The 14,361-nt window shown below is 41.8% G+C and overlaps 1 protein-coding gene across 3 annotated transcripts in view; it reads right to left on the minus strand.

Moving 5' to 3' along the window:
• Positions 1 to 14,361, minus strand: part of NUP98 (nucleoporin 98 and 96 precursor) — a 39,916-nt gene that overhangs the window by 7,471 nt on the left and 18,084 nt on the right. For all 3 annotated transcript variants that reach the window (XM_064505265.1, XM_064505264.1, XM_026118052.2), the window contains exons 16-27: positions 12,846 to 13,150; positions 11,501 to 11,614; positions 10,631 to 10,769; positions 10,154 to 10,331; positions 9,627 to 9,791; positions 4,582 to 4,758; positions 3,668 to 3,821; positions 2,656 to 3,073; positions 1,583 to 1,812; positions 1,000 to 1,269; positions 396 to 553; positions 14 to 157 (exon numbers count right to left, since the gene is read on the minus strand). In XM_064505265.1, coding sequence (XP_064361335.1) covers positions 14 to 157; positions 396 to 553; positions 1,000 to 1,269; positions 1,583 to 1,812; positions 2,656 to 3,073; positions 3,668 to 3,821; positions 4,582 to 4,758; positions 9,627 to 9,791; positions 10,154 to 10,331; positions 10,631 to 10,769; positions 11,501 to 11,614; positions 12,846 to 13,150 — 2,452 coding nt within the window. The remainder of the gene's footprint in view (positions 1 to 13; positions 158 to 395; positions 554 to 999; positions 1,270 to 1,582; positions 1,813 to 2,655; positions 3,074 to 3,667; positions 3,822 to 4,581; positions 4,759 to 9,626; positions 9,792 to 10,153; positions 10,332 to 10,630; positions 10,770 to 11,500; positions 11,615 to 12,845; positions 13,151 to 14,361) is intronic.

Genomic DNA, 14,361 nt, shown 5'->3' on the forward strand with positions numbered 1-14,361 from the left:
AGGATGGACCTACCTGAAAGGCTGACTCATACATGGCAAGTGCTTTGGAGATCGAAGCTGTTGGTGGAAGCAGGTACCAGAGATGGACGGCCATGCAACGTTTCCAGTCCAGCTGTGAGCACACATTGATACTTCTTCTCTCAGATAACTGCCACACCTAGAGAAATAAAGTCAAACTTATAACCATCGCACTGAGAACAGCGGTCAGTACAGACTGACATAAGAGGGCAACACACAACACTGATGGGTTCCATTAGGAAAAGACCAGGCCAACATCTTGTGCTTGTCTCCTGTGCACCACATGCTGAAATTGTGTATTACAGCTTGAAAATTTACTGCTGTCAGAAGCAGCAGAAGTCAAATCAATGACAAAGCACTAGAGTAGCAGAACTTACAGGTTTTCCTGCAAGCAGGGCAAAGATGCGCAGTCTCTCTTCCTGGATGAAGCAGTCTGCCTGCAACCTGTGCCAGTCCACTAACTGCATGGTGAGGAGGTCTCGAATGGGCTGGCTACCTGCCAGCTGGGAGAGGAGCAGAGCGAGCCTGTGATCACCTGGAACAGGAGACAGCAGTGCATCAGGCAAACGGCCAAGCGAAGGAAAAGTTTAAAGAACTGGGCTAATATAAAAGACCAGAAAGAAACTAGTCATTAGGCTCTGAAAAGATGTACAAACATAACTGGCTTAACAGTAGCTTATTTAAATTAACACTCAAGGGAAATATTATGCAAAAAGCCAGCTCCAAATGCTATGACTTCACACCATAACTCTAGAAAAATGGACAAGCAAGCCAGAGGCAAATATGACCAGATACTTGAGCGAAAGTGGACAAGCCGTCCTCCTGTTAATCACTGTCTCACATGGGAAAACCTGGTATTTGGGGTGGCTTATTACACAGTATCAGACCTCTCAAAGTTTAAGTCTTCTTCTGTACTACCTCCTGCCCCCTCCCTGCCCTGAAAAAAGAAAAAAAAAACCCAAAGAGATGTAAGCTTCTCACCTGACTGCTGTGCCAGTCTGCAAGCCTCACTGATTCTCTTCCCAGTAAGGCAGCTGAACACAGCCTCTACGTGATTATCATGTCGGGACAATGAAACTTCCTCCTCAATTCGCCCTGCAGCAGTCTGTGACAGCCAGCGGGAGAAGGCTTTCCTACGCTCCAGAGCGAGGATGTATTCAGTGGGTTCCTCCAAGCTGGCCTCTAACTCCTTCAAATTCCCCCAAATTGCTTCACATAACGTCCATGTCAAACACCAGTGCTTCACAACAGCTGTCGGTATATGGCATTAGTCAGTTGTAAGGAGTACAAATACAGAACAGATGGAAGAGGAGAGGGCTGATATCAGAGTATACTAGCCCTATATTCAAAGGATATCCTACTGTTACAAATAGATGCAGAAAATCAGTTAGAGCACCCAATGCAATCAATCACGTTCATGCTTTCAGAAAACCTGCTATGAGGTGCAGTCAATTCCTCTATTTTATTCACATTTCACTGCCCTGATGCAACCTGAAGTTAATTTGAACTGGACAGTTCTACAGCTTCACTATTACCATTATGAAAACAATTATTCAATACTCACTTTCTGTTTCAGCAGGGTCATCAGATGCCTTTCTAACCCAATCAGCATAGTCATGAATAACAGAAACTCCTGGATTGGGTGCTAGAAGAGGACAGTATTCATCCATATGGACAGTACTGTGTTTCAGCTTTATCTCGAGAGGGATGAGATACAATTGTTTGTCTCTGTCCGTTTTTCTTTGTTCTAAGCTCAGCTTCTCCAAGTGAACCTTGAAAGAGGATTCCGAGAGTCTGGACGTAAAAGAAAACAAACGAAAGCAAAATTCTGAATTACTTTCCACGCAAGTGAACTGCACCTACAATGGTGTGGCTGTATTATGCAGCTTGTCCTAGATTTTAACAAAATGACAGCAAGACACACGATCCAAGGATCAACAGCTGGGTCTAAAGGATCTGGTTACCTAGTCTGGTATCCAGAACCAGACCTTAGCAAATAAACCTCTTATAACTGGGTGCTTCCAGCACTCAAAAGGTACTAGCATACCGTACCACACCCTAACCCATTTTGTGAGCACACCTCATTCTTGTCCACAAATTAGATATCCTGGGGAACATCTACTAAACAGGCATTTTAGAAGATTTAAATGGTGAAACACCTAACTAAATCCCAGTCAAATTTAGATACATGGAGCTACACAGCTCAGGAAAGTTTTATATACTACTGTAGCAGAATTGAAGGCATCTGAGAATTCAGAAGTTAAACAAGAAGTTTCCCAGGTAGTGAAGATATCCCCAGGAGGAATCAACAGCTGAGCAGAAGCTTCCAGGACAACAATTTTCAACTTTCTCTCTTTAATCCTTTGTTGATCACATGGCCATTTCCTTGCTCAATAAACCTGCTTTGTGTTAGGATATTCCAGTTCTGAAATACAGATTTTTTTGTAAAACAGCAACCTGAAATCTCCACAGCTAACAATCTTAAAGCCTGCAACACTTCTGCCTATCTGCAAGAATATTAAGGTGACTTTCCAAAACAAAACACAAAAGAACCACGATGGGCCCATAATTAGGATTCTTTCAAAGGTAAATAGGGTTACGCACATCAGAGCTGTCCTGAAGGAAAATAATACTCACGATTTGGGAGCAACAGGAGTTGGCAAAAATCCATATTCCACGGACTCACAGTGAAGATCTTCTGCTTCACTCGATCCACTCAACTGATCTCCACTATTAACAAGAGTCCAGTTGGGTCCCCAACCAACACGAAATGAGCGCCCCATGAAGAGTGCCATATCCATCAGCAGCTTCCCCTTTCCATAGGTGATGGATTTTTCTAGAGGTACTAGCCCCTGCTGCCTGCGAACACCAACTGTTTTCATCTGTAGCTCAGGAGCTGCTGAAGGTACAGAGAATACAGGCGCTAATGGAGAAGTCACTGACCAAGGGGCAACAGAAGGGGGACTGCTCGAAGTCCGTGGTCCTCTGAAATCTTGAAGAGGACTTGATTGTTGGAAAAATATACTAGCAAATTTTGACTGCAGCAGACCACCAACTAAAAGGAAAAAAAAAAAGTATTTAACTGAACAGGGGACTCAATTTTCAGCAATACATTCCTGCTATCCTAAATGTATTTCAGTATTTCCTAAGCAGCCAATGAAAATATTTGCTATGGTCCGTGATGGTAATGCAGAGCTAGGCATGATTATCTGCAGTACCGAAAACCACAAAACCCATCGTGTACATCCTACTTTGCATTATCCAAACTAAGCACATGGTATTACACCAAGAACAGTACATACATGATCTCACCCACAAATCATCTCATCCACAAATCTGCAGTTTCCAGAGTCAGCACTGATTTAACCGATATTGTCATAGGCAGACGGTTAGAACTGAGACATCTCAAGGAAAACACAGACATTCCTATCAGCATGAACAGGGCTGAAACCCATGGAAATATCTCATATATGACCATTTAGTTCAGGAAGCAACTCCTACGCTTGTTATCAGGGATAAGTATTATTCCAGTTGAAATCACCAGTTAGCACACAACTGTTCTGCCAAGTATTCAGCCAGAGACAGGATTTTGCCTGTTAATGTTAGAATTCAACTCTTTCTTCACACCATACGTGGTTTCTCACAATACCTGAGTGTTTTTTCTGCCCTTGCACTGTTGAAATAGGGAGCCTCGGACAGCAAATCTCCTGAGAAGTATCCATTTTCATCAGCTGCTTCCCAGGATAATGATCCAGGATCAAATCTACATCATCTTCATCAGCAAGCAAGGAAGCTTTCATGATCTAAAAAGATGATAAATCAAGCCTGCTCATTAACAATCACTCTACTAATGGCAGCTACCTGACCTACTCAGCTCTTTTCCCAACAAAAATAACTTCTAAATGTTGCATATTTGTGGCATGATTTGGTCATATCTCAAACAACAGTTAAGGCACATAATTCAGGAGAACTGAAAGCAAGCTTGTCAGTTGATAGTAATCTTTGACAAACTAACACTTAAGTCAGGGTCAGGATGAGCATGAAGTAGTCCTACGATAACCATATATTTTTATTTTTTAGATCTTATTTAGTTCTGTCTACCTACTTTTCTGCTTAAGTAATGGTTGAGGACTCTGGGTTTTCTTACAAATTAAAAATATAGGTAGAAGCACACAAGTGTTCAAAGTACTATTCTTTCACCTGAAAAAAAAACCCAAATCAAAACCAGTCATCCTGCTACTATCTGGACTTCCACGAACTGGGCCTTAGGCAGTTCTGGCTAGCTATCAGTTTAACTTATCACATTTCCTACACTTCACAGAATTTTAAAATCTGAAATCTAGTTTTAAGATATGTTTTATTTCTGTATTAAGCTTTTATGGCTATAAAGGCTTCCCACAGAAACATGGGAATCTAACGTATAAGTCTTAATCACACCGTAGCTGTAGCATACAGTTTAGTAGAAGCTGGTATATAAATACACTTGTGAAAGCAAATTGAGAAATGAGTGATAGGTATTACCAAGTCCTTCCATTCAGAGAGGGGAAATTGCAAGACCCTCACCTGTAAGACGTGGGGGTTAATACCCAGTGTTGATGCTATGTGAGTCGAAGCTGGCACTGCCTCCTGCTCTTCTATCATGTTGTCTTCTAGAATGGACTCCTGAAGAGGTTCCTGGGTGATATCTGCCATATCGCTGTCCAGTTCCACAACCCTACCCAGCTGTTCCACCTCTGGGGTCTGCAGACACATGCAGAAGTCATGTCAGACAAAGTTTAACAGTTTGCTGAGAAAGGATATTTAGTAGCTTCAATCACCTGCAAGGATATTTAGTAGCTTCAATCACCTGCAGATGAAGTGGAGTACTCCCTTGCTCATGTCAATATTCCAAGTTAAGTTTAGGGATGAATACATAACCTACTCCCATTCTCTTCAGAGTTGTAACATAACAGTGCAAGTTAAAGTCAAGGAGAAGTCAGAATTATTTAGTTGTGCCCTCCTGAAATTTGCCAATGCCTGCTACTCAGTCTAAGAGGCTATCCATTTTGATAGGACCAACAAGAAGAGAGCTTGTGCATGCTGCCTTCCTCCCCTCCTTCCTCAAAATGCTATCACAAAGAAATATTTCTCCTGTGCCCAAGCTTACTGTGCTACTTACCTTCCCCAGCTATGACACAGCAGAAGTTAAAAATACTGAACGTATATTCCACAAAGAAATCAGTAGCAGTTTTAAGTTGACGGGGTGCCCTTCAAGATTAGGTAAGACTGGGAGTGTACAAGTGCGTGCAAGTAACTACTTTACTTTTAAACCAGGACACAACTGTCATACTGGAAAGCTGCAGATTTTCTAATGATATTCTGCTGATCACTAGCACATGAGCAGTTAGAAAGCTGAATACAGTAGTTTTCTTTCAATCTGAGACTAAGTTTCTCATCTGCACTGTTAGTCCAAGGCAGGAAGAAAAGTTCATTCTATGATTTTTCTTAAAAAAAGTGAACCCGAGCCAAGCAGGGCCAGAAAAACATTAAGCTAGTGCGAACAATAAGCAGACATCGTAAGTTAACCTTGGATCTCTAGTTCAAACCCACTTCTGCTACATGCTTGCTTGGTGTGATGACAACAAGGTCTCCTGGTAGCATATCACAGTGAGCCTGAGCCAGGCCACAGACTTCTGTACCAAACCATGAAACACATGACAGAGCACCACAAATCCTTCAACTATCTGCCAGCTCTGCTACCAGAAACCATTTCACAGAACAAATGAAACTGGGGAATGCCATTCATTCCATGTATCACATGGCTAACAGGTCAAGCAGCAAAGCAGCACCTGACCCAGAAGTAATTGGTCTGCACAATGTTAGCTGCACATGTTTCATGCTCTAACCAGGTAACACCGAGCTCAGTGTGGTGTTGCGACCCTTAGGTTATTGATGTGCTCTCTAACCCCAAGCCTGGGCTCCAGTTTACCAGGTTTGCTCCAGTCTGTAACAACCCTGTTGCTTAGACACAAGCATCCTGTGAAAGATTCATGTCTACAGCTTGCTTGGTTTCCAGTGGCAATCATTTACAGGCTACTCTAGAGCGATCACAGAATCACAGGACAGCTGGGGTTCAAAGGCGCTTCTGGAGATTGTCTGGTCCAACCCCCCTGCTCAAGCAGGAGGCCCAGGACACTGTTTAGTCAGGTGTTGCATATCTCCAACAATAGAGACTCCACAACCTCTCTGGGCAACCTGCTCCAGTGTTTGGCCACCCTCATAGTAAAGAAGTGTTTTCTTGTGTTCAGAAGGAACTTTCTGGGTTCCAGTTTGTGCCTGTTGCCTCTCATCTTGTCACTGGCCACCACTGAGAAGAGTCTGTCTCAGTCTTCTTTACACCCTCTCACTGGGTATTTCTACACCTTGATAAGATTCCCCACCAAACCTTCTCTTCTCCAGGCAAACAGTCCCAGCTCTCTCAGCCTCTCCTCACATGAGAGAGGCTCCAGTCCCTTCATCATCTTCTCTTGCCACTCCTCCCACTTTTGGATCTTCTGCAGACTTGCTGAGGGTATTCAGTCCAGGTTTAGTCCATGGAGATGTTAAACAGTATTGGCCCCAGTACTGATCCCTGAGGGTCACCACTAATGACTGGTCTTCAGTGGGACTTTGTGCCACTGATCACAACTCTTTCAGCCCAGCAGTTCAGCCAGTTTTCAATTCACCTTACTGACCACTTATCTAGACAAATAGATGAACTGCAGGCTATGAGGATGTTATAGGAGACTGTGTCAAAAGCCTTACTAAAGTCAAGATAAATGACATCCATTGCTCATTGCTTCAGGAACCTCCTAGACTGCTTGTGCCTTGCTGTGTTATCCCTCCAGCAGATATGTGGGTAGCTGAAGTCCCAGATGAGGACCAGGGCCTGTGAATGTGAAGCTTCTTCCAATTCTCTGAAGGCCTTGTCTACTACTACTCCCTGATCGGGTCTGCAACAGACAACCACTGCAATGTCACCCATACTGGTCAGACATATGGTGATACACATGTCTGAGCAAGGAAATCATAGCAGACAGTCCACTGGAAATCATGCTAAGGAAGTTAAAAGCACCAAATTTCTTCATAGCTCGTCAGAATCGGCCAAGAAATGGGATAAAGGACATCAGATTAGGCAGATAAAATTAAAGTAGGGGAGCTGAAAAGACAGAACTTACTGGCAAGCCTGCAAGCAAAGTTAACTAGTGGTATCTCAATGTGTTTATAGCATGTAAAACAAATTAACAAGTCAAAACATGATTACACGCAACAGTTTCACTACTTCCTTCATTGTGCTTTAACGCAGCAAGGTCCCTGGTGTAATTTGCTCCTGCGCACCTTGCAAAACTAACAAATTCATTAGTACTCCAGTTAGTGTGGGAAGAAAAAAAAAAGATCTAGATCCTAAATGCTTACCTTAGACCCAAGAATACTATTTCCAGATGCTTTACACTCCATGGTTTTGGCCAGTTTTCAAGCCATGCTATGTTGTTTCTCAATGTTTTGGAAAATTGAGCTAGACACTTTATGCATTTTCATAATCACAAACCTTAGCTAAATGGCATTCAAGTTAAATATGTTATTTAACAGCCTGGACACATTTTTGCTAAGTATATTTGAGTCTACAAGAAAGACCTAGATAAACCATGCATGTTCCCAGTATTTTTCACTGCTTAAAATGATGGCTCTCATCTCCATTAATTTCAGCAAGGAGTAAGGAAGACGACTGAGAGGAGGTGCATACAGACGAGTCTGTTAGACAGACATGTATTCCATTCTAATAAAATGCAAATACTTACGGAATCTAGTTTACCAGACCAGGCTGAAATAGCAAGCTGTAACTAACCAGTGAACCAGCAAAAGTGATGATAATGCAGCAGCTGTGCACATCTATTTACTATTTCTAGATTCTCTGATACAGAATCCATGAAAAAGGTGGAAATTCACTTAAATTGTCACTAGCAGGTACAGTAGTATGCTCTGCTAAAAGAGCAGACTGTGCTGTTACTGGCTTCCTGCTGATATGGCAATCGAGATCCCTACCATTTGGCTCCTGTAATGCACCAGTGGGGGCTGTACTGAAAGACATTTTGGGAAGCTGCTGGCACCAGACCTTTTCCATCTGGGCCCTACCACAAAAGTGCTTGAATGCTTCATCACAGCTTGCTTGCAAGAACAATGATTCACTGTTTCTCGTGACACTATGAACACCCCTGTCCAAAGAGGCTGTAAGCTACACAAAGCCATTGGACAGCACAGAAAAATACTGCTGCAATGCCTCTTGGGAAAGGACCAGAGCCGGTGCAGAAGACGAGCGTGCAGCCTATTCGACAACACTGCCTCTGAAGCTGTTTTTCCTGCTTTGACTTTGGAGATCCAGAAATAGAACTATCCTCCTCCGCTTCCCTGCAACACAGGGCGTCATGAGTGCTGGCCACATGCCAAGCAGCACCTTAGCACATGATCTATGCCTCAGTGAGCTGCAAGCTTAGAGATCTTCTTTCACTACAGTCACAGATTACTGAAGGGTAGAATAGAAAGCCTGCTTAGAAACAGAAACAAAAGCCTATCAGCAAATACTCTCCAGCTGTTAAATACCCTTCTGTTCAGCCTTCCTGCTCTACTGCTGAAGGTCTACTTTCACAACTAGACAATCAATAACCCAGTTTTGGAAAAAGTCTTTTGCTCTCTGTACTTGCATTCTGTTTTATAACAAGTTTTTTCAAAAAGCTATAGGTAGCTTGAAAAATATTTACCATTAACACTATCATAAAGAATATGCTCTTTCCCATCAGTGCCAGGACACCTTCCAAATAGACTGTTTTCCCACCCACAGCAAAGCAGGTGCTGATTTAACTTGACAGTACCCATACTAACTACATCTGGAAAATGAGAGTGCAGCAGCTGCAGTTAGATTACCCTTTAAACCTATGTGAAAAAAATTGTTTGAATGAAATTAGTGTACTAGACATTAAGAGATTACCAATGGACTGGATAAAATGGTACCTTCCCTCTGTAAGGCATACAGACATACCCGCTGAGAATGTTTTCCAAAGCTTTAGAAGCAATCACATTCAACCCCAATACACTTAAAAATCCAGCGTATGGCCAGCCTTAAAAGAGTAGTTTTTAATTAAAATAGAGCACATTCTTAAAATATAAAGCATACAGTCTTGCATACGAAATGATGTTTGAGTCATATTATTGCACAGTCATTTTCAATGCAGGCAGCGCAAGGGGTTATAACTATATAGCATATAATCAATATTCACAAAAACAAGTTTTCTTCCATAGGTGATGCAAATATGCCAAATTCTATCTAGACCACAATCTAAACAAGAAACCAGGGTTTAAAACCTTCCCCTTCCCAACCTTATAATCTCAGGATGAAGTTTCAAGTGTATTAGTGAAAAAGAACAGGCAAACACTTATCAAGAGTTGGAAGAGCTACCAAGATTGTGGAAGTTTATGTAAGGTTTTGCTCTTCTGTTTCCAGGCTACTTGCTACATTAACAACCCTGCCCTATGCAATCAGCTATTCTTCAAACTTCGTTTTATGAATTCGCTTTTAGTCATCATCCTCCTTCTACCTGAGATGGAGGTGCTGGCTTGCCATTTAAGGTCATTTGTTGTGGTGGCAGATGCCCTGGGGGTGGCACAGGTGCAGTTTTTAACTTCTTTGCATCCACTTTTGAAGGATGCTCTTCCTCTTCCTCATCTGAATCTTGCAAGCCGTACTTCGAAAAGTGTGCCACCTGCGTAATAAGACAGACAAGTACGTCACCCCTTGGAGAAAAGATTTCAGGCATCTGTTTCCAAAATGTCTGAACAACGAGCTGGCATAACTGTCAACTTCACACAGCAGTCATGATACTTGGAACAAATAAATTCAACCTTAGTACAGACCAAGAATATCTGTTGTACGCAGGTTTTCAGAGCCAAAGAAGTTCATACTACCCTGGTTAGTGTAGTCTGCACTGCAGTTGAAGGACTTGAAAAAAGTTTACAGAAGTTCAGTAAGTTTTTTGGAATTGTAAGTTCTCAGGAGAGTCCAACTTCAGACTGCTACTGGTATTTTTTGCAAGTCAGTTTGTAACTAGGAGAACACAAACATTACCTTAAATACCCAAGATCCGGTCTCTGGGCGGTATTCCTTGAATCGAGCTCCCTGTTTCCGAGATACAGACTCTAGTCTACCTTCATAATTCATCTCTGCTAACCGTTCAGGGCTTTTTATCAAGCAACGAGACGTTTTATCTGTAGGCCAAACTCCATCTAGCGTAACTTCAGCTCGTCTGTGAAAGACAGAAGTGTAAGAGACCACAAAGTTTTGAGGCAGAGCTATTACAGTACATATACAGGAGCTGAGAATTGAACATGTGAGCTCAAACAATTTTTATATCAAATTTAGGTTCAGAACGTGCCACTGTCAAGTAACTGTACAATACCGTAATCTGAAAGCACACCTCCAAAATTTAGATCTCTTGATACCTTTCTGTAAGCACAGTAGATTTTGTCAATATTAGAAAAATATCCTTACCCTGTCCATGAAGTACATTTAAAAAAAAGTCCACAGAAACCAACCCTGAATTACCTATTTAATCCTTCACCAATAGGTGGTTTTCTTTCATCATCAGGATAAACAATAACCTCTTTCCTACGGATGTGTACTATGTCATCCAAATTTAAGTTAGTTAGGTTTACTTCTCCTTCAAAGTAAATTGATCCATAACCTGGAAGAAAAACGAGAGGTGGCCAAACATCACAATCTGCATATGAAATCTCATGCTAGAGAACCTAAGTTCCTGCTATTTTCTTTTCCCCAGCTTACTACCTAGCTTTGTCATGTCTCCAGAGTGGAGCACAAGTGACTCCTCCTTCTCAGTGTGAAAATACTGAAGATGATATCAACTATTTTATAGTCAGTTCTTTTGCACAGAAAGCTTTTGTTACTGTTTGGCTATTCATGTTGCCAATATAACTATTAAGCCGTACCGTCAGCTTTACAGCAGACACATTTAGAGAACATTTTTTAAAAATCAGTATACATAATATGATTAAAAAACCCAATAAAATAAAAGCAGTAAAGAATACTGTTCAGGTTGAGGGCTCTTCACTAAAGCTCAGTCAGCTCAAATATAGGTAGCAACTGAGATGGAAACAATGAAGATCAGTTTAGCACCAATGCTCCAGTAAGTTTCAGTTCTACAATTTTTGTGTTAAAGGACAGCAAGCATCTTAAAAGCTACAGAAGCTTTTCAAAAGCTCAAATGTGAAAGGAACAAATCAGCCCATAACACGGGCTAAGGCGACCAGTCTGTAAGATTAAGTCTTTGATACAAGTCATTCACAATGCAAGGAAACTCTTTACAGTCTTACTGAAGGTAAGAAACTCGGATTCAGTTTCCATAGCTTTAAAATCACTGGTGAACTTCAAGTGACTAGAAAAGCTGTATGTGCTTACCTTTACGGCCTATGGTGAAGTCAGTCACAACACATTCGTTCCTGTCATTGGTAAATCGAGCTAGCTCCTCCATAGATGGGATGGTATAGTAGCCAGCTCTTGTTAGAACAATTCCTACAACAGAAAAATCACTGAGAACTTGATGACAGCAAAATTATCAACTTCAGCCTTTCAAGAATTTCATTCCATTTCTTTTGCACGCCTGGACAGCCGAAGACCCCAAATAAACTGAGAATCAGTGCAACAAAAGCAGAGTAACCAAAGCCTATTAATTCCACAGCTGCCTTAGCAAATTTAAAACATAACTGTGATGTCAGGCTATTTCAAACTAGCATTCTGTCATGATCAGAGATCAGCAGATGTGTATGAAAAACACACATACAGTAATGCTTGACAAAACTACTCTCCTAAGCTTTAACAGTTTGGAAGCTCAGGCACCTGCTGACCACAATGTGGCTTCTTTTCCATTTAACAGGCTCCAAAGCTCTTTCATCTGTTGATTTGTTGAATGATCTAATGATTTGATTAATAATTTAAAACCCAATTAAGCTTTTTACATCCACAACTTCCTGCCACTGGGGTGCCTAGGTTAACTGACATTTGTGAAGACAGATGTCTTTTGAACATGTCACTTGATAATTTCATCTGATGCTTCACATTACCTGAGAGTGAACAATACTATTCTTCACCTTCTCCAGACCACTCACGAGTTTAAAAACCTCTAACATACCCCCCAGCTCTCTTCCACATATAAAAGAGTCTTAACTAAATGAAAGCTATTCAAGACCTCTCATCACATTTTCACACCTCTCCATCTATTTCAATCTCACTATACCCTGAGACTAGAATTGAGAGGAAGTACTGAAACAGGTGCAAGGTGGGTCCCTGCAGTGGCATAGCCGTGTTCTATATTCTATTTCTCTCCTAGGAATTTCTAACATGCGATTTGCATGTTGATACTACCAAGCACTAAACTAAAATTTTAATAGATTTATAACCCCAAGATCATGTTCCTGGCTGGTAATCAACTCAGTCCGCTACTGCAGAACAACTACATATCGGTTCCTCTTCCTTCTCCCCATCTCTCATGCATTGCACTACATCAATATAACAACATTGGCTGATGAAATTCAATTGCTCAGTGACTCAGTAAAAAGATTTTCTGCACTAGATAAGAGAGACTGGAAAGCAAGATATGGATTCTGAAGAAAGAGGGAGAAAAGTGAGAACAGAAGAGAAAAAGCTGAGGGTCAAAAACAGTAAGAAGACCTTTAAAGAAGCATGCATAAAGTGCCAGCAGAAACTATATGCTACAAAGAATTACTATCTCCATCCACAGTCTAACCTGCAGGATGCAACTGATGGACAGTTTCAGTCTCTTCTTCACGTTCATCCTGAAGGGAATCGTCATGAAACGAGGCATCTTCACTGCTGCCTTCCAGACCATTTCGCAAGGCCACGCGCATATTCAGAGCCACAATGGTGTCATCCACGTTGTTCTGCTGTCTGTGCACAGTGTTCTCTGGGGTCTGGGGGATGGGCTTGGCAATGGGGTTAGTGTAAAACCTAGTCACTTCATGATGATCTTCCTCTTCCTCTCGTTCACCATCTGGCCTGTGGTTTTCTTCAGGAGGTACTGACAAAAAGAACCTAAAGAAACAAAGAACAAAGCTTAGCTAGTTAGGAGACTAAGGGACTCATGTCAATATTAAAACTCAAGTTTCTTTTCATATAAAAAGCAAACAGGACCACCACGTAAGGTGCAGTGCCAGCAGGTTAAGAGAAGTGATTATTCCCCCTTACTCCGCACTTCTCAAACCACCTCTGGAATTTTGTCTCTAATCTGGGACTCCCAGTACAAGAAATATATTGAGAAGTCCAGTGGAGGGCCACCAAGATGGTCAGCGGGCAAGAACACGTGCCCTGTGAGGAGAGGTTGCGGGAAATGGGTTGCTTAGCCTGGAGAAAAGGCTTGCAGGAGGATACGATAGCACACCTTCCGACACCAAAGACAACTGTCAGGCTCTTCATATGTGCATGGCAGGAGGATGAGAAACAATGGTCACATAAAACAGGGAAGGTTCTGACTCGACCATGAGGACAGTTGGGCATTAGAACACACAAACCAGAGGGGCTGTGGAACCTCCACCCATGGGGATTTAAGACCTGCCTGGAGAAAATCCTGAACAACCTCATCTTAATACAGCATGGACCCTGCTTGAGGAAGACGGACCTCCCAAGGTCATTCCAACCTGACAGATTCTATGATTTTATCTAGCGATTAACCATGCTATAATATTTCTGTGTCCAAAATAATCATCCCATTCTTCTAAAACTGTAAGTTTTGAGGGCACCGTGATGAAGTCAAACCTGACAGTATTGTGACAATCGCTGCAAAACAGCAGCTTTGAAGAGCTGCCTGTTGTGCCTGGCTACTGGCAACACAGCTGCCGAATCTCCCCATCTCATTAAGAACAGACCAGGTCAGGACTAAGGCAGTCAGAAACGAACTTCCTCACTGCCATAATCAGTTCTTACTTTTAGCAGCTTTCAATTAAATCAAAATGTTGAACTGGTCAGGATTTTTTCCAACTTTTGATTAAAAAAGAGCTTAGATGAAATAAGGCCACAGATTCATAGCAAACAAGTGTTTCTGCCTTTTTTTTTTTTCTTCTTTCCTTTAGCAAGGTGGTAGGGGGAAGAAACAGCCTTAGGGATTCCTCATTTTAATATACAGAAAATACATTACTGTAAGACAACAGGATTAGCAAAGCTTCCTTGGAATTCCCACCCAGGGAACAAAACATAAGGAGAGGTTGTTCTCTCCTCAGGGTCAGGTTTAGTACTTCCCTCAAGTAATC

This window comes from Dromaius novaehollandiae, chromosome 1, assembly GCF_036370855.1.
Source record: "Dromaius novaehollandiae isolate bDroNov1 chromosome 1, bDroNov1.hap1, whole genome shotgun sequence".
Lineage (NCBI taxonomy): Eukaryota > Metazoa > Chordata > Aves > Casuariiformes > Dromaiidae > Dromaius > Dromaius novaehollandiae.